This window comes from Aythya marila, assembly GCF_965140915.1.
Source record: "Aythya marila genome assembly, chromosome: 18".
Lineage (NCBI taxonomy): Eukaryota > Metazoa > Chordata > Aves > Anseriformes > Anatidae > Aythya > Aythya marila.
In genome coordinates, this window is record NC_139059.1 from 443660 (window position 1) to 462197 (window position 18538).

General features: G+C 50.5%; 2 protein-coding genes across 3 annotated transcripts in view; one reads left to right on the plus strand and one right to left on the minus strand.

Moving 5' to 3' along the window:
- On the plus strand, window positions 1–15983 carry PGS1 (phosphatidylglycerophosphate synthase 1). 2 transcript variants are annotated; one of them, XM_082775206.1, is made up of 11 exons: window positions 1–229; window positions 3793–3982; window positions 5121–5198; window positions 6209–6308; window positions 6965–7154; window positions 7517–7695; window positions 8097–8470; window positions 8576–8630; window positions 12303–12451; window positions 15060–15202; window positions 15846–15983. In XM_082775206.1, exons 1-10 carry the CDS (start codon window positions 57–59, stop codon window positions 15177–15179), a joined length of 1608 nt encoding a protein of 535 aa, XP_082631332.1. In that variant the 5' UTR covers window positions 1–56; the 3' UTR covers window positions 15180–15202; window positions 15846–15983. The 2 variants fall into 2 exon arrangements, with proteins under 2 accessions (XP_082631332.1, XP_082631331.1); XM_082775205.1 differs by having other exon boundaries at window positions 2–229; window positions 8097–8630.
- DNAH17 (dynein axonemal heavy chain 17) overlaps window positions 15209–18538 on the minus strand; it is a 27505-nt gene continuing 24175 nt past the window's right edge. The window contains exons 56-59 of the mRNA XM_082775204.1: window positions 17966–18148; window positions 17551–17694; window positions 16815–17040; window positions 15209–16027 (exon numbers count right to left, since the gene is read on the minus strand). Of these exons, the coding sequence (XP_082631330.1) occupies window positions 15780–16027; window positions 16815–17040; window positions 17551–17694; window positions 17966–18148 (801 nt within the window). The 3' untranslated portion in view covers window positions 15209–15779. The remainder of the gene's footprint in view (window positions 16028–16814; window positions 17041–17550; window positions 17695–17965; window positions 18149–18538) is intronic.

The window sequence follows — 18538 nt, forward strand, 5'->3', positions numbered from 1 at the left end:
GCAAGCGGCGCGGCGCGGGCAGCCCGGAAGCGGAAGCGCGTGGCGGGCGCGTCGCCATGGCAGCGGGCGGAAGCGGAAGGCGCGCGGGGCTGATGGCGGCGGCGGCGGGGGGCGCGGCGCTGTGGCGGCGGCTGTCGGCGTGGCTGCCGCGGGGCCGCCTGGGCCTGGCCGCGCTGCTCGGCCGCCTCTCCGACCGCCTGTCCCGCGGCCGCGACCGCCGCGCCCGCAGGTAAGGAGCCCGGCCCGCGGGGGGCCGGTTCCGTGGTCCCCGTGGTCCCGTTACCGCCGATCTGGGCCTGACGGCGGCTGCCGGGCCTCTACGAGACCGCCGGGAGCGGCCCCCAGAGCCGCCCTGCCCCGGCCCCCCCCGGGCCTGCCGGGCACCGCTCGGGGCCTGCAGGGAGCGGCGGGCGCGGGGCCGGCCCTGGCGGTGCCGCGGGGAGGATCCCGGGGCTGCCCCCGCCGCTACCGGGCAGAGGCGGCCGCGTGCTGCAGAACCGCGGCCCGGGGCAGGGCTGGTCGGACAGAGCGGTTCGACGGAACCCCTGGATAAAGGGGCCTCGGGAACCCTCGGGCACGGCTCCCGCTGCTCGTGGTGCGGGCAGCAGCGGGGCCCTGTCCGCTTCGGGTTTGTTTCGGTGCCCCCGGTGCAGCCGCCCCCGCGAGGTCATCGCGTGTGTGCCGGGGGCAGCTCTGGTGGCACCGTGCCTGTCCCCCCTTCCCTGCGGGCAGCAGATGTGTGGTGGCCACGCTCGCTGTCATCCCAGAGCTCTGTGTTTGCCCAGCATCTGCTGCTTCCCCTTGGCAAGCCGAGGAGGTGGTTTTCCAACTTCTCGTTTGGGTCCATCGGGGTTTGTTAGCGCAGACAAATTACTGAACTGAGCCCTGGAAAGGCGTGAGGGAATCTGACAAAGGTGAGCAGCGCGTGGATCCCCTGCGGCGGCTGTGGGTGAAAGGACAGCGCCGGATCCTGCAGTTTCACTTCACCTCGGGCCCTGCAGATGAGGTTTTACAGAGAATAAGTGTTTCAGCTCCATCATGAGTTGGTACCAAAACCGCAGCTTTTAAAAATAGAACATGCAAAAAAAAAATCCCTCGTTTATATTTAGGGTCAGCTTCTTGTGTAGAAGAGATCTGAGGTGGTTCCTCTTGGTTCTGTTTTCTCTTTCCGGTTAACGCGATGATGTGGAATCCGCGGGAAGGGTTTCCCCCCGCCGCTGGTTTCTGTTTCTCTGAAAGCTTCCTTTGTTGAAGTGTGGAATTTTGATGATTTCTTCATAATGTTACAGGGTTTCTGTTGTCGTGTGCTGCTGAAGGATTGTGTTACACTCAGGCTGGTGCTTGAGCTTTTTGCAGTCACTTTTGGGTACAAGTTGCCGCTTTGGTGAGCGGCTGCTGTGCCGTTGTTAGTGCGGGCTGGAGCAAAATACTGCTTTCCCTGATCACTGTACGAGTCTTGGGCGCGTGACACTAAATGAGTTCAAACAGTTCTGTCTTGGATTACCAGCTCAAACACAGCAGGGATCTCTAAGGCACGGAGGGAGTTTGGTTAGCGGGTAGCAGCACCCGCACAGAATTCGTCTGACTGTAAGCTGGTGCTGCTGGCGCAGAGGAGCCCACGAGCCGAGCGTTGGCCTGGTGGAGCGAGGGTGTGGGTGAGGCTGCAGCTCAGGAAATGGCTTGGAATCCTGCTTTAGGAAGGGGGGTTCGCAGCCTTCTGCGAGGGCAATTGGCCAGCTCTGGCTAGTGGAGCAATAAGGAAAATAGCTCTTTTTTCCTGCTGATTAATTATTGTCATATAACGCCATAAAAATTGCTACTGTTACCTCGGTGGGAATAATCGTAGAGAACATAATTTGTAATCTGCAGGGCGAGGCTGTAGTCCTGAGTTTGTTACTGCTCTGTGAGCTGTGTGCTTTGTTTTCACAGAGTGTGTGGGGATGCTAATCTGAACTTGGGTCGCTCGGGCATCCTGGCTCCGTTCGCCACGTGCCCTGGAATGATAAAGGGATGGTGGGACACTGGGCCCATACGTGGCTGGTGCCTTGAGACATGAGCTGGGCAAGGTCCCAATCAAGTTCTGTAAAAATGGACTTGTGTGGGCTTAAAAACCAGCACTTCTGGTATTCCTTTTCCGCTTTGAAAAAAAAAAACCTTTTTTTTCCTCCATCTCCTACGGGAGATTTCTGTTGTTCACAGCTGAACTGCGTAATCTGTAAAATTTACGGGTGTCCAGTCTGAGCTTAGTCCCCGTGATCTGGTGAAAGACACAATCCCAGGAATTCTTGCACAAACTGACTCAGACCTTTGTTGCAATGAATAGTCAGTGACAAAGTAGTGGATTTTCCAGGAAACACAACTACAAAGTGTCTGGCTTCTGCGTAAGGGTACTCGGAAACCTTGTGAAGATCCAGTGTTTTATCATGAAGCAGTTGGGTGAAATCATCTTCCTGGAATCTGTGGTCATCTGGGCTTTGGATTATGGTAAAACCTAAAAGTTCCTCCTAACGAATTCTGGTAAAGGTCGTTATCAAGTTTCTCCTTGGTTTGTGGTGATGGCAGAATGCGCCGGGGTGGGCCGCAGGCTGGTGGTTGCCTCCTGGCCCCGTGGGACCTGGTGCTCCTCTGGGACGAGGCAGCCGCCCCCGTGCTGGCCTGACCGAAGCCGGACTCTTGCGAGGAGGTTTCGCAGTCCCAGACCCTTTCTGTCGGCTCTGGGGAGGCAGTTGGGTCACTCGCTCTTTGATTCCTGGACCTCATGGGAGTTGTTGCTGCTAATTGTGCTGAAATGTGGTTTTGTCATGCGGACAGGCTCCTACCGGGTTTTTTTTGTGTGACTTGATGATCTTGCATGCATGCGCAGCCTCCAGAGGAGAAAAGCACCATTTCCTTCTTGCCGTCCCCCTGAGCGGGACTCTTAGCAGTCAGTCGGTTTCTTCGAGTGACTTCAGAGCAATGCAGTTTGTTCTGAAATCTCTTCTTGAGGAACGAGCCTCCTGCTGCCTCCCCGTCACTTGGAAGTCTGTGGCAGGAGCGGAGTCCTGCCAGCGCTGGGGCAGAGCGGGGGCAGCAGGGCTGAGTGGGGCTGAGTGGGGCTGAGTGGGGCTGTCCCTCGCCTTGTGCCCCTCGAGACGCTGCCCGTGAGCAGTGCTCTGGTGCTGTGCCTTTTGCTGGGACTGCGTTCAGGCACTTTGCATGTTCAGGATCTTTTTCTGGATGAGTTTGAGGGCTTGAGGCTTGTTCCTTTGTTTCACTAAGGAACTTTTAGAGCAGTGTGCCTTGTTCTGAAACATCTTTACTTGAAGTAGAAACAAGTGAGCCTTTTCCCCGCTGAGAGCTAAGCTAGACATAGAAATCACAGTTAACCACGGAAAAACTGTGCATGTGTGATTGAGGTTGAGGCAGAATTCAGAAGCGATTGGTGACGGGGATGGCTGGCAGCCCCAGCAGCACCAGGCTCCTGGTCTGTGGGTGTCTGGAAGAGCTGGCAGCTCAGTCTCTTAAGCTTCTAGCCCCTGTCCTGTTCTGAATGAGCTGTTTCCCCCTGCTTCCCCTGCCGGTTAGGGGCAGGAGCCAAGGATGTTCAGATCTGTTCTGTCCCCTTTTGTGTATGTTTTCTATCCCAGATTTGGTTTTGATGAATCTGCTGGAAGTATGGGAAGGGCGTTCTTGCTATGGTGAACCCTTCCGATGTATTGGCCCTGCTTGTGGCTCTTCCTTTACCTCCTTGGGGGCTGTTTGTGGGAAGCAAAGGCTGTGTCACACAGAACTCCCCCACCTCTCTTTTCACAGATCCTCATGGCTTCTCCTAGCCCCGCTGCTCACCCCTCCTGTCCCCGTGGTCACCGCCCCGCCGTGCTCCCTGTGTCCGGAAGGAGCACACAGGTTCCAGTGGATCAGGAACCTGGTGCCAGAGTTTGGGATCTCCAGCTCTCACGTCAAGGTGCTTTCATCCCCGGCTGAATTCTATGAACTCTTGAAGGTCAGTTGTGGGTTCCAAGCACGAAAGGGTTTTGGGAACTGCAGTGGTTATGGGCGTCACAGGCAGGTCAGCGCGAAGGAGCAGCTGCAGGTTAATAACCCAGCCTTCTGCGTGAAACACGATTGCTGTCAGCACTAGGTCAGGTCGGCCAGGCTGGGTCTAGCTGAGTCTTAAAAACTGTCAAGGGCAGAGATTCCCCCCCTCAGTAACCAGTTCCAGTGTTGGGCCATCTTAGCTGTTTATTATTATTATTATTTTTGTGTCCAACCTGAACTTTCCAAAGCACTGTCTGTGGCTACCATATGTATATATAAATATTTATATGACTGTAACTACAAAGAAAAATTTGCCTCTGTCTTTGTAACTGCTCCTCAAGTAGCTGTAAGCTGCTGCTAGGTGACTCCTGGCCTTCTCTCTGCAACACTCAGCAAGCACAGCTCCCTCAGGCCCTCCCAAAGGCCTCTGGTCGTTACAGGGTGAGTCCTGTAACGCTGCATCTCGCAGGTGAGTAGCGGGACTGAGGGGAGAATTCTAGCTCAGTTGCTTGAGTCTTTTCACAACGTGTATGTAAAGGAAGTTCAAGTCATTCTGGAACATGTTTTAGAAGGTTGCAGTAAGCTGTTGGAGAGCAAGACTTAAGGGTCGTGGAATAACACAACAAACGACTTGAGGTTGGGAAAGACCTCTGCAGGTCTGATCCCTCCCACAGAACAGGAACAGCTCTGAGTTTAGATCCAGCTAGGTTCTGGCCAGTTCACAGGGCGGGCTACGGAGAATTAAAGCAGTTGCAGAATGAAAGCTGGGATTGCCAGTGTGATAGTGATACGTTCCAAGGGCTGCGGCTGGGGCTGTGTAACTGCTCTTGTGTTTGATAGTTTTAAGCGTAGGGAATGCGTTCCTCAGCTTCCCAAAAGCACTTCAGCTTTTGGATGCAGCAGCGGTGCTGATCCTGCTCTGGAAAGACCCGTGTGTTTTACGTCCGTGCTGTCAGTGTGTTGTTGTTTCTGTGCAGACTGTGGTGATCTGGCAAAGTGCTCCTCCTCGGGGGGAACTACGGCTCTTCTGTGGTTTGAATTGTTAGCTCCTAGTGATCACAGCGATCGAGGATGAACCTGAATTTATTTTCTGCTCCTCTCAGGTGCAGATAAAAACAGCCAAGCAGCGAGTGGTGATGGCTTCACTGTACCTGGGAACGGGGCTCCTCGAGCAGGAGCTGGTGAGTGTGGGAAGGGGTTGGGAAGGGGTGAAAATGAATGCAGAAAGAAAATGCCTACCCTTGCAAAAACATTTACACACATTTTCTCCTCTCCTTGAGAGCTGTCTCATGGTTCCTGGCTGTGTTTGTGTCCTTGCACTTGGCATGGAGAAGGGAGGTGTAGGCAGTTTTTTCTAAGCCCAGTACAGAGCCACGTAACTCGTGAATGTTTTCATGGGGTAATGAGCCTGGATATTTCAGACTGCTAGAGGTTACTGGCATAGTGTTCAAAGGGTTTTTGAAGAACTGTGGGATCACGCGTGATTTTTTTTTTCCTTGCCATTTTTCTTGAACATAATTAAAGTTGTATGAATGTAGTGCTGTGTTTTATCCTGCAAATGGTGAGTTCTGATGCGTTGCTAGCTCTTTGCATTTAAGACAGAGGTCAGTTTTGCTTCATGTTGTTTACCTTTTCTGTTTCCTGTCCTTCCCTCTAGAAACAAAAGCATTCCCTAAGTCCTTTAGGGAGAAGCCTGACCTTGGCCAAATTCTTATGTTTGAATTCAGATTCTGTAGCAGGGTAAAGGTGGACAGAGTGCTGAGCAGCATTTTATGCCTGTCTTTGTCTGGGCTTGCACACAGGATTTGAATTTGCATGTGACAAACAGCCTCAAGGTTAAGGAATAAAACCGCCTCTGTATCGTTTGTGAACTCTCCCAAGGTTTTCCTTTCGTAACACAAATCTGCAGTTTGGGAATGACGTTGGAACTTTTTCTGCTAAATTAAATTGCTGTTCAGAGGCCTGAGATTATGCACATAGAACTGATGCCCTTTCATATGCTGCTCTAGGCTGATAGAGTAGGATGCCAGTCTGGCAGATGCAGAGCCTAAACCACAGTGTTTTGCATGACTAGGAAAGACTTAGAGTAGGGTGTGGAAACTTTCGTGACCACTGACTCCTGGTTTCTGAACACTTTCCTTATAAAGCTTCGTTTGCGTTCTGTAATGAGTGGTACAATCTCTCTGCGCAGGTGGATTGCTTAGAAGAAACACTGGAGAAATCATTGCAAGCAAAAGAATCACCAGACCTCAGAGTTTCCATTCTTCTTGACTACACCAGGGGGTCTCGGGGTAGGTATTGTGATGCTCTGCTGTCTTCAAAGGCTTGTTCTATAGTTGGGCTGGACGTGCTGTCATTTTTAAGAGAGAGGCTGCCTTGGCTGATTGGACCTGCAGGCTTAAATCACGTGTTTCAAAACCTGTCCTCTTGTATACCAGTAACTGCACGTTCCCAGAAAATCTTCAGGATGAGCAGCTTTTTTAAAGAAAATAGGTGTTTGGCCAGTGATCTTCTGGCTCCTGACTGCTTTGTGCAACTTGTTCTTTCTTGCTTGTTCAGTTCACTTGTCAGCATGTTTGCCCTTATCCATCATGCTCTTATGTTTTCATTTTTAAAGGATAGTGGGGGAATTGTTGGAAGTAGCAGTACACTTAACCTTTTGTGGGGACTCCTTGTAGCACGTGTTATTAGTGCTGGGTGTGGGCAGTGTCAGTCCTGCCCATCATTTGCAAGGCCCATTCATCAACAAACGTACAGGTCTGGATAATTTGATATTGATGTAAGTGTAAATGAAAGTGATTTTTTTTTTAAAAAAAAAAAAAGTTAGGCACCTGCAGATGAGGCAGGTGCTCATTCTGTAAGCAGCTCCTAGCTGAGGAGTTGTGCCATGCCAAGGTGTGTTCCCTGCATGGTGTGATCCCGTGTGTGTAACTCCCGTGTCTCCCAGGCAGGAAGAACTCTCGGACAATGCTAATTCCACTGCTGCAGCGATTCCCCGAACAAGTCCGTGTTTCCCTCTTTCACACCCCAAACCTGCGTGGACTTCTCAAGCTCCTGATTCCGGAGCGTTTTAATGAGACCATTGGGCTGCAGCACATCAAGGTCTATCTCTTTGATGATAATGTGATCCTGAGCGGGTGAGTCCTTTCCTCTCCAGGCCTTTCTGTGGTTCATTTAGCTGAGGTTTTGATGCAAGGTATGCGTACCACCAGTATTGTCTGAACTTCAGTATTTGCATCTGTTTTTTCTGTAATGATGATAGCAATGCTCTTCTGATACGGAAGAGCAACCATAGGTCTGTCACACGAGGTTCTCATAAGAAAGACAGCCTTTTTCAAAAAACAAAAACAAAACAAAATCTTCAAGATTCAAAAGGAAATGGCCAGTTTGTGCTTTAGTCTTGTTATATGCGGAGTGTGATCTGCAGCTTCAGCTGGGGCATTCAGGATCACAAGTATATGCTCTGTTCTGGAACTCAGCTCTCCTTTTTCTCTCCTAGTGCAAACCTGAGTGATTTGTACTTCACCAATCGTCAGGACCGCTATGTTCTCCTGCAGGACTCTCCTGAGATTGCAGACTTCTTCACGGAGCTAGTGGATGCAATTGGAGATGTGTCTCTGCAATTACAGCAGGATGATACAGTCCAGATGATGGAGGGGATGGTGCACCCGTACCAAGGTAGGAGGGAGTCTCCCTGTCTGGTTGGGTGATAGGATCCAGAGGAGGGCCAGCATTTTATTTAAGGAGGATGTGAACTCTACCCATCTGTGAACTGTAGAGCGTCTGACCTCTGTTTACAGGCTGTGGGGCATCCCATTTCTGTGCCATCCATTAGGAAAAACAAGGTTGCTAGAGTTTTGTAACGGAATCTATCAGGATGTTTGTAGCACAGTTCCTAGCTGCCTTTGAAACATCTGTTTCTCAGGCATAGAGGAGAAAGTTGTTTGGTTTTTGTGTCAAAAAACTCCTTTTTGTTCTGATATTGATGTCCTGTCATTAGCGTTTCCTGCTATGTCATAGGTGGTGCATAGCTCGGAACTATTAGGTCCTAAATGCGACCTGTCCTGGTTTTCCTGCAGGGGACAAGGTGGCTTACTGTGAGATAGCAAATCGCAGGGTCATGGAAGTGATCAACTCTGCCAGGACACGACAAGAACTCCTGCACGCAAAGACTTTCCACAGCAGTCAGCAAAGCAACTCCGTGTTATCCCAGCAAGGCTCTCAAGCATCTGGGGGTCTGAAACCAGAACCTGACACCTGGATTTATCCCTTAATCCAAATGAAACCTTTTGGCATTCAAATAGACGAGATGGTCACAGAGACGCTGCTGACAGAGGCTGAGCGGGATGCCAGGATATACCTCACCACTGGCTACTTCAACCTGACACAAGCTTACATGGACCTCATTCTGGGCACTCGGGCAGAGTATCGGATTCTCCTGGCCTCACCAGAGGTGAATGGCTTTTTTGGTGCCAAAGGGGTGGCAGGCGCCATCCCTGCTGCCTATGTTTACATAGAACACCAGTTTTACAGTGAGGTCTGCTACCTTCACCAACAGGAGAGGGTCCAGCTGCAGGAGTACTCGAGGGCTGGGTGGACTTTCCATGCCAAAGGTAAGATGCCCATTTCTCAAGGGGACTCGTTCAGAACGCATGTGAGCCTTTCCATATGCTTGGGGTGTGTGACTAGCGAGGGGATGGCTGGGTGCTGAGCCTGGATTTCACCGCCAGATTACTCATCCAGGGCTCGAACACTTGGCTTGCACAAACCTGAGTGTTTGGATCACTCAGGAGACAGCTATGCAGCGTCATGTCTTGCCTCAAATGCAGTTAATTTAAAAATGAAAACAATTTCTGCCATCATAGTCTTCTGTGGAAGACTCCAGTTTCCTTCTTACTTGATGGAAAGAAAAGGCACAACTTTGACAAGCCCGCCACCACCTTGAGCAGAGCGTGAATATTTTCCCTTGACTGGTTGTTGCTGGTAGTCTCTAAATTTGACTGTTCTCTTCTACGTGACGCTGTAGGAAACACTTGGCCACTCGGCAGTAGCTGTTACTAATGCAAATAGTTTGGGACGTGCCAAATCTCTGCTGGAGCAGGGGTGTCTTTTTAAGAAGTCTGACGCCTGTGACTTTACCAGTGCCGTGCCTCTTACGGTCGCCCCGTTTGAGGCATGCTGGTGCAGCACCTCCCAGAATGACTCGGAGTCGCGGTTGAGCGCAGCCCTCGGCTCAGCTGAGACGTCTGTGCCGCGTGCCGCGGCGCCTTTCCTACCCCAGGCCTCGGCAGGCAGAGCTCCGCTGCGCTGTCACTTCCTGCGGTGGCTCCGGGTCCCCCAGGACAGCTCTGTTCCTGTAAGCGCTGCCCGCCTGGCACTCGGCACCACGCACGTTTCCCCGGCCGGCTCTGCGGCGTGCTGAGGGGCATCCGCGTTGTTTGCAGCGTGTCTGATGGGAAGGTGAAGGATGCGGCCCCGGAGCCAGCGCAGGCCTGTTCGGGGGCCATGGCCGGTAGTTCATCCGGGTTTGTTTGTTTAAGGAGATTGTGGGAATGCCTCTATCTGCCCTGCTTCCTGCAGCGCTGTTCGGAAGAAGGTTCAGAGGTGGCAGGAGAGAAAGCTGCTGATTCGGCCTTCTCTTGTCTAAAGAAAACAAACGAGTGTTACGGGGCTGCCTATATATAGAAACTACAAATCTTCCTGCCGAGCGCTGTGCCTCGACAGCAGTGACACCGGCACCTCAGGTGCCCTAAAACCCCTGTCCCCCTCCGGGGGCTCTGCTGAGGAGGTGCCTGCCTGGCTGGGAAGTCGTGAGTGATCTGCCTTCCAGGAAGCACGTGCTCAAGGGTTCTGTGGTTTGCAGGTTCCTCCTCTTGCCGGGCACTGCTGGCTCCGAGTGGGACTTTGTGGTTTGGCATGGATTGAGCACGGGCTGCTTCTCCAGGCTACCACAGGGCACCCGCCTGGTAGCCAGCCCCTTCCTGGCCTGGCTGTGCCCGTCTGGGGGAGCAGCACGAGGCTCGGGGGCTTGGCAGGAGGGGCAGGCTCTGGTGCCACCGCCTCGTGCCCGTTCCTGCTGTGGGGTGCAGGACGGGGCAGCTTTGGCTCCCTGCTCTGGCACGCTCTGCCCTTTGGCCCGCGTTTGATTCCGTTTTCCTCTGCAGGAGTGATGCAGTGTGTGAGAGAGGACAGGGCAGAAAGGGGAAAAGGGGTGAGCCTGGGGACAGAGGAAAGGCGCCTGGGGCTTGGCTGCTGGGACACAACGCGTCTGCAGCGGCACAGGGCGCCTGTTACCGCCCTGGGCTGAGGTGAAGGCCACCCTTCAGTCAGCCTCCCGTGGGATCCAGCTGATGCGCCCCCAACGCGGTTGTGCTGCGGCTGGTGTTCTGCAAACCCTTCCAGCTCCTCCTGAGAGTTTTGTATCCCCCAGCCCAGCTTCCTGCACCATGTGCTCCTGCGGGGCTGTGACTGTCCGGAGCTTTGCTGGGTGCGGGTGCAGCTCCAGCAGCCCAGCTCAGCACCGTGAGGCTGCCGGGGACGTGGGGTGGGAGACGCAGCCCTGGGCAGTGGGAGCAGCTTTCCTGGGGGCGATGCCACGAAATGGGCCCGCGGAAGCGCTCTGGGTGCGGTGCTGCAGGTGAGGCAGGCCTATCTTTTAGGGTTAGGGCCTCTTCCACAGAAGCATCAGGTGACAGAGTGCGGGCAGGTGGCTGTTTGCACCGAGATAAACCTGCAGTGCTGCTATTGAGCGGCGGCTGGGAAACGGCTCTTCCTCTTTCTGGAAAGGTGAGTCACTGTTTGAGCAGATCCTGCCAGGTGGCCATAAAGCTAGAGGCACGGGAAAGGCTGCAGGGCTGCTGCAGGGCCGCTTAGGAAGCGCGTGGCAGCGCAATCCTCGGGGCTGCTGCCCAGCACGCCTCTGGCTGGCCGTGGGGAGCCTGCTGCTGCTGCGGGGCTCAGGCACCGGGCGGCTGCTGCAGCTGTTGCCTTTGGTGGCAGGGATGGCCAAACCTGTGCCGTCTGCTGGCCCCTGGCCTCCTCGCCTGGTGGGCACTGTGTCCCTCTGCGGCAGGGGAGTGACAGGAGGGTGGCAGGGGGCTGGCAGGGGGCTGGCAGGGGGCGCAGCGGCAGCTCAGGGCCGGGAGACGCAACTGAAAGCGGCCGCGGAGCTGCTGAGTGCGTGACGTGGGGGCGGGGAGGAGGTTACAGGAACCAGCGGTGAATCGGCAGCTTCTTACTCAAGGCATTCTTGGAACTGCTCTGGGGTTGAGTTAGGAAACCTGCTTCTATTTTAAGGACTAGGTGGTTTTTTGGCTACGGGTTCTTTGTTGTAGTCCTTGTGTGACTTGCGGTAGGGATAGGGCACCTGGCAGGGACCTGCCGGGGGCCTTGCTGAGCGCTGGTGCGCTCCAGGGGACAGCAAATGCTGCCTGGATCTGTCTGTGGGCTGTGGAGCTGGCCTTTGGCACCCCCAGCTGCTGTTTGCTGCCACGCTCAGCTCTGTGCTTGACAAACCGTCCTGGGCTGTCTCACGCTTGCGCTGCCTTTGTGCTGGTGAAGCTGTGTGTGAGCTGCAGGGGTGGGTGGACCTGGGAGGCTTCATCCTGGCAAGAACTGAATTCATCTTCTGGTTGCTCCTCAGGAAGTGAGTGGGCGTAATAATTTGCACTTCTCTTACTAGTGTTTATTTCATGTGAATTCACCTGGCGGAGCGGGGAGATGCCTCCTCACACCACTGTCTTGTGAGGTCTCAGGAAAGGAGTTACTCACTGCAACCGCTCTGCTTCGCTCCGAGCTGACAGCTGCAGTGCCGGCCTGTCTGCCTGCTGCTGCTTTTCCTTTCCCTGCTGCAGAGAACACACAAATTGTTTGCCTTATTTCAGTGTTACTGAGATGTCGTGGTGCAAAACGAGCTCGGACGTAATGATGGTGACTCATTCTGAATTATTTTTGGGCCCCCCTTGCAGTGCATTTATGTTCTTAAGAACGGGTCCCTGGGGTGGCACTGCGGGTGCCGCAGCCCCTGCAAAGGGCACGCAAGGCTGGGCAGCGCGAGCTCTGCAGGTGTCCCCCAGGGTCTGCACCGAGCTCTGCAAGAGCTCTGCACACTTCACTGGCCAGAAGGAAGCGTGTTTTTGACAACTTGCTTTGTGTCGTGGTCATTTATGGTTACTGTAAATCCAACATGTTTAATTCATTTCTTCTAAGTGAAGCAATTGTTTGAGGCTACCCCAGTCATTTCCTTTGTCTGCCACACTTCCTTTCTTCTCCTGTTTTTCCTGCAGGCCTCTGGCTGTACCTGGCGGGAAGCAACCTTCCCTGCCTAACGCTGATTGGCTCTCCGAATTTTGGGTATCGATCCGTGCATCGCGATTTGGAAGCCCAGGTCGCGATAGTGACAGAAAATAAAGCTTTGCAGCAGCAGCTCCATCAGGTAAGTGGCTGCTCAGGGGAGATGATGTGCATGCCGTGCTTCTTGGTCACGGAGGGAATGCTGATGACGCAGTCGCAATAAAAACCTACAGCCACAATCATTCAAACCCTTCTCGAGCATAGGAAGTCTCAAGGAGCTGTCAGTTAAGTGACTATTGATGAGATGCCTGCTACAAGTGCCTGTTTCTGGGAAATGGAGGCCATAAATGGGCAAGAACATGTGTCCCCAGTGAACTCGAGTATCAGCGCTCAGGCGCTGGATGCTGAGACACGGCATTCGGAGAGGATCATGCAGCACGTTCTTGGGCCTCATCCCCCGATATTTGGGCATTGCCAAGGCAGCACCGTGCTCTGGGGTGATGAGGTCGGGCCCTCTTAACCACCAATCTCACACCCGTGGAGGACTTTGCTCCTCAGGCGTTCGGGAAATCCTCTGTAGGAACATAAATGCCAAGCAGGTAGCTTTTGGGTGGCTGCCCGCAGGCTACGGAGGTGAACAAGGGCAGGGGATCGTAGTGGAGTTTCTGCAGTAAGAGCATTGCTGGGCTGGTTGCGCTGCCCCTGAAGTTACGTGCTGCAGCTCCCAGTGTTGACACAAGCATTTTTCAGTGGCTTAGTGTTCAGTGTCCCAGGTTTTTCTGTTTTCATTAGGCAGCTTAGTCCGTTAAGCGCTCTTCACTCAGTCTTGACTCTGAATCTGCTGCTGGAGCTGACATTGTCCCACGCAGTTCCTCATGTAGTACTCTGCTACAAAGCATATTGGCTTTTGTTGCCTTTGTGTGTGACTTAAGGATCTGAAAAATGTATTGTAATAAGCTGAGTCTTGGCATAAGAAGGCACGGTTGTCTTCAAGATCAATGGGAATTGCCCTATTGCATCAGGGCTGTTCCACAGAATGAGTCAGAGTATATCTAATCAAAAACAATTCTATTACTGGAAGAGTTGCCTGAATATTTCAATTCATATCTTGCCTCTACTTGTTTCTAATGGAAGGAGAGAATCAATGAAAATATGACAAAGGAATTTTTCTCAACCAGTGCTGCTGCAATGATCTAATTTAAAGGGCTTTAAATGATTCCCGTTTGCTGGAAGCTGATTTTGAGATTAGCTGTCTGTTTACTGTTCTGTGATCGTTGTTTAGAAGACTTAATTTTATGCCAAGGTGATAAAGCCTCTAATGGAGTGTTGTGTTTCTTTCTCTGTGCAAATTGTAACTCTGTTCAGCACCCTAGCTGAAGTGACATTTCAGCTGTATGAACAACCCGAATACCTAGCTTTTCCAGTGTCTGGTTTCCAAGGAATCTTGACATGTAAAAAAGTGTGTTCTGGGCTTTTCTATTTGACATTTCTTTTTTGAGCGTTTGAGCTTTCTGTCTTCTTAATAATAACCTTCTGAATAATAACTGAGCTTTTAATATTGCAGCTGATGTGCACTAGCTGCTTCTGAATACTTAACGTGTTTGTGCCATGAAATCACTTTGGCTATGTAGCGTTCAGTTCCAAACCTCACCAAGGATTTTTAAAATGGGGAAAAACTGAGTGGTTTGGGTATCTCACTGAGTGAACGGAGTATCCTGTTAAAGTCTCCGAATTTCAGTTCATATAACTGGTCTCATTTCCAGTGGTCAGATTACCTCACTGTATCAGATGGCCATGGCAAAGATTCTTCATTGCAGGGTTGATCATAGCATTTTGAGCGTTTTGGGTTTCTAAAATTAAACTGAGTTGGCACACAAATGTCTGCTGTCTGTTACTGGTTCATCTTTCTGGTGCTCCTTTCCAATGCTTAGTTCCTGCTTCCGTGTTCCACTCCTAATTTTAACAGCACAGTGTTCTTTCTGTTGTTTGTGACAGTTTAACTAGTTAAAAAAGAAAAAAAAAAAAGATTAAGAACAGATTTACAGGAGCTGGTCTGCTCTTGTTTGCCTGCAAATCTAGAAACCTAACTACCATTGATAAGAAAACCACTTCTACCTTTGATCAAGCAGCTGCTTTCACGTGCAACTCGAGCATGTATCATCATCACGATGGTTCATTTCCTTCTTCAGCAGTATTGTGTACACACTGAAGAAGCCTAAGTGTTTCTGGTAATTTAGTTGAAATCATGACTGCATATTCATTTGAAAACACAGAGCTTGAGCTGTGTCTAGAAAGAGCTGCGTAAGCCAGTCTCTTGAGATTATGATAGTTTCCTTTTCTGGCAATTACAGCAAGGGATTTAGGATTCTTCTGAAACTGAAGGTTAGCTCTCTTGAAACTGTAGGGCACAAAAAGGCAAAATGTTCTCTCTTTGCTCTTATGTAGAGTTTAAATTGCTAATTCTCGATGGTCGGTTACTTAGCTCGATGGTAGTCATCAGAAGGAGGAGTAACGTGGCAGGCGGGTTTGAAGGACGGATCCTGTGCTAACTCCTTGGTGGTTTGCTTGCTCTGTGAGTTGTACCGCATGGAATGAGACTCCTGTGTTCAGGCTTGTGGGAGAAATGATGCATCCTTTTGGCAGGATCAGTGGCCAGTTTTACCTGAGAACTGCCTTTTCTTAAAGGTCATTATATTAGAAAAAATTGAACACTTAGAATTTACTGGGATGGTGTTTCTTTCCCTGTACAGGAGCAGGAGCAGCTTTACCTCTGCTCAGGCGTAGTCTCATCATCAACATTTGAGCAGCCAAATCGGTATGTGAAGCTGTGGGTGAAGCTAGTAACACCTCTGATCAAGAATTTCTTTTGAAAGAAGAAAAGTTGCTGCTTTGGGTGAGTTTTCTGCCATTTTCACGGGGAATTTAAATGATACTGACTGTGGTTTATTACTGTGGTAGACTTTTTCATGTGGAAGAAATGGATGACGGAAATACACAGATGTGGAAAAAAAAAAATCAGGTGTCTCTCTTCTCCTGAGTTACTCATCACTTTGACTAGAATCACCTACCAACATTTCTGGAAGCTTTGTGCAACTGTATTTTAGAACCAGTCACTCAGATATTTAACGGGATGGAGGGTAAAGTTTAATGGGTGATCAAACAAGTAGCTGTGAAGAGAGAGAGCTCCGAGAAGGAAAGGAGTCTAGATGGTTGCAAGCCAGTGTTCCATTTGGCTTGCTTCAGTGCCCTGGCTCCCAACCAGCCCTTTATCAAAAACCACCAATTGACTGGTATCTGTCATAAGAAACTCTACGGGTTGTAAGAGTAGTCTCCACGTGACAGCAGTTCCAGCATTATTTTTATTGATACTTTGCTAAAGTAGTATTGGCACAATCAAACTCAGAGTTACACAACTTTGTTGTTATTTTTGGCAAGTAAAAGCATCTGCTTTTTTCCATAGTCACTCAGTTTTAGATCTGCAAGAGCAGAGCAACAGCAGCAAGGATCCACTTGGCAGCTTTTTCTTTTGTCTTTAGGTTAAAGGTCCAGACATAGGTGGGACCTCGCATCCGTGTCTTATAGACAGGACATTCGTAGACGTTCTTGGTGTCCATGCGGTCCACAGGGATGGCTCTGATGAAGATGACTGGCATCATGGGCGTCAACTCCTTCAGCCGAGCATCTGCGATAGCCCCAGACTGGATGTCCCATCGAGCGCCTGCAATATTACAAAATTGTTGTGGTACCAGCTACCCAAAGGCCTCTTCACTTAGAGGTGGCTGTTTTTGTAACTGTTAATGGGTGGGAAGGAATTTTTCTAGCAGCACAGTTCAGGGATAAAGTGTGCAGGTTGGGGAGCTGTGGCTTAGTAGTCGTTAGGGCTAACGTTATCGCCTCGCTGTGACTCATGAATGCATTTTGCCTTGCTGGGTGTGGGATGTCTAAATAAGTTGTGCCCCTGCTCATCCCTTCAGCACAGGTTTGCGTGGAAGGTGCATAGCTGAAGGTAGAACTTGGCCATGGGGGGGAACTACAACAAGCTGTCCGGTGTGCTCCGTGCCCTTGTTTAAGTCAGCCCTTTTGGTGCTCAGCTAATGCTACCATCTCATTCCCTCTCATTTTTTTAACAGTAATTACTTTAGGTTCTGAGTTTCCTGGTTTGTCTTATTCACACATTAAATAGCAGGGTCATATGTTTGTTCACTAGAAACGTGTAGCTTCAAACAACCCAGTCCTCAGGTTCACAAAATGCAGTCTGCATTTCCAGAAAAATAAATCTGGTTTGTGAAACTCTGCTCGTAAACTGGATGGGTGCTGCCCTCAGCTGGCGTGTCTGACACTAGCACGGATCAAGGTTCTGCTTCTTGGAGCCTTTGCAAAAGCTGTACAAATCAAAATTGAGTAAGCTGTAGAGTATTAACACCTGCTCTGTTTGCAGTAATTTTTTAGGCTGACCTGGGATTTCTCAGTGCCTGAAACATCTCACAAAGGATGCAGTCTTTTACCTTCCATGAATAATCCATGTACATAGGAGCCTTCTCTGGGTGGAGCTGTCATATCCTCACGGTTTTTCTTGGTCACTTCCACTGAAAGGCACATCTTGTCCAGTGGCCATTCATTTTTTCTGGCCATGGACTGCATGATAGCAGTGAGGAAAGACTGGGGATTGAAGAATCCTGCCAGCCACACTGTCGCAGGCAGCACAAAGTCCGTTGTCCAGACTTCTAGTTCCTGGAAAATAAAACAGCAAAGTGCTTTAGAGTGAAGCGTGGCATTTGGACAGTGGAGTGCTGCTTTGCTGTAACAAGGATGTGCCTAATGCACAAGCTTCGGGTAACGGGTGGACGGGATGGAGTGGTCTTCGATAAGTAAATATCAGATTGCAGTGCAGCAATTAAACTTCAGCTGTTAATTGGGATTGCAGTAGATACTGCTGCTATTTCTTTTTAACAAAGCCACTCTTTAAATACATGGTTTTATTAAATATTTTTTCTTCTGGGACTTAAAGTTACTACTGGGATATTTAATGTTCTTCTAAAGCAGCGATATATGCTAAGGGTGGGCCTGTTCAAACTGCTCTCATTCTTGGGGTTACAGTCCATTTCAGATACTTCAAACTGCTTAAATTAATATTGAAAAATAAAACAGTTAACCACTGTGTACGCTGATGGAAGTGATTCCTGGCCTTCTGTGGTATCTGCTTGCTCCACAAGATCTAACGTTCAGAAGAAATCTGCTCACCCTGATGCGAAGGAGCAGGTCTGCATACCAGGCTCCTAAGCTAAGAAGAGAGGGGTAGGCGTAACGCGTCCACGACTCGGGCACGTTGTCGTAGAAGAGAGCATTTGCCAGCTCTTCCATATCTGATGTAATCGTTAGTTCTCCCTTTAAAAAAGAGAAAAGGCTGGGCAGTTTTATCTGGAAAAAGCAAGACTGGTGGAAGTATCTGATTCCAGACCCAGCACAAAGCACAGGGCTGGTACTGCCGGGCTGTACCTCACGGGGTGGGATGTGTAAGGGGGTGAGCAATGGTAGCCAAGGGCTTTGTACAAGACGGGGTGTGAAACAAGCAACGGCCACATGCAAGTCACGAGAAATTATTGGGGAGGGAGAGGTGCGGGAGAGGTGCTTTCTAGCCAGCTACCTGAACACTTACCTTTAGTCCCAGATCTAATTCTTTCAGAGAGCGCCTGATTTCGTGGGTCAAGATGTTCATCCTTTCACATTCCTGGAAGGCAACCACCACGTAGGGCGTCTTGTCCTCCGCTTTAGCCATGATCTCCATCATGTTGAATGGCTCTGGCAGCTTCTCAATGATCTCGTCCAGCACTGACTTCACCTGGAAAGAAGAGACCATAAAACTCCTCTTATCTAGGGAAAAAATGCTGCAAGTTAACAGCTAGTTAAGCTAGTAAGATTTTTCTTTTTCTGCCTTTGTCCTTTCCTGTGCTTCCTCCTTAGTAATTCTCTACACTTTTACTAACAACTCTTTAATCTTAAAAAGCGGCAGCTCTTTGTTGAGAGCTAGGAAGATCAGATTTCAAGCTAAGGCAGCTGAAATTCAACTGTAAAATCCAAGGAGTCAGAAGGAAGACTTTAAAAAAATAAAAAGTCTGTAGTTTTAGTAGTTGTCATCATGCACAGAAATTACTAGGCATGCTCAGGCTGTGGAGGATGCTGCGTGTGAGCCACGCTTTGCCTTTGGCACGTCTCTGCCTATCTGAGTGAC

Excerpts from the sequence above, each read along its gene's own strand:
- PGS1 (XM_082775205.1), top strand. The coding sequence starts at position 57 with ATGGCAGCGGGCGGAAGCGGAAGGCGCGCGGGGCTGATGGCGGCGGCG. Across the intron at positions 6,309-6,964 it reads CTACACCAGGGGGTCTCGGG|GCAGGAAGAACTCTCGGACA; the intron begins GTAGGTATTGTG and ends CGTGTCTCCCAG. Across the intron at positions 12,452-15,059 it reads TGCAGCAGCAGCTCCATCAG|GAGCAGGAGCAGCTTTACCT; the intron begins GTAAGTGGCTGC and ends TTCCCTGTACAG.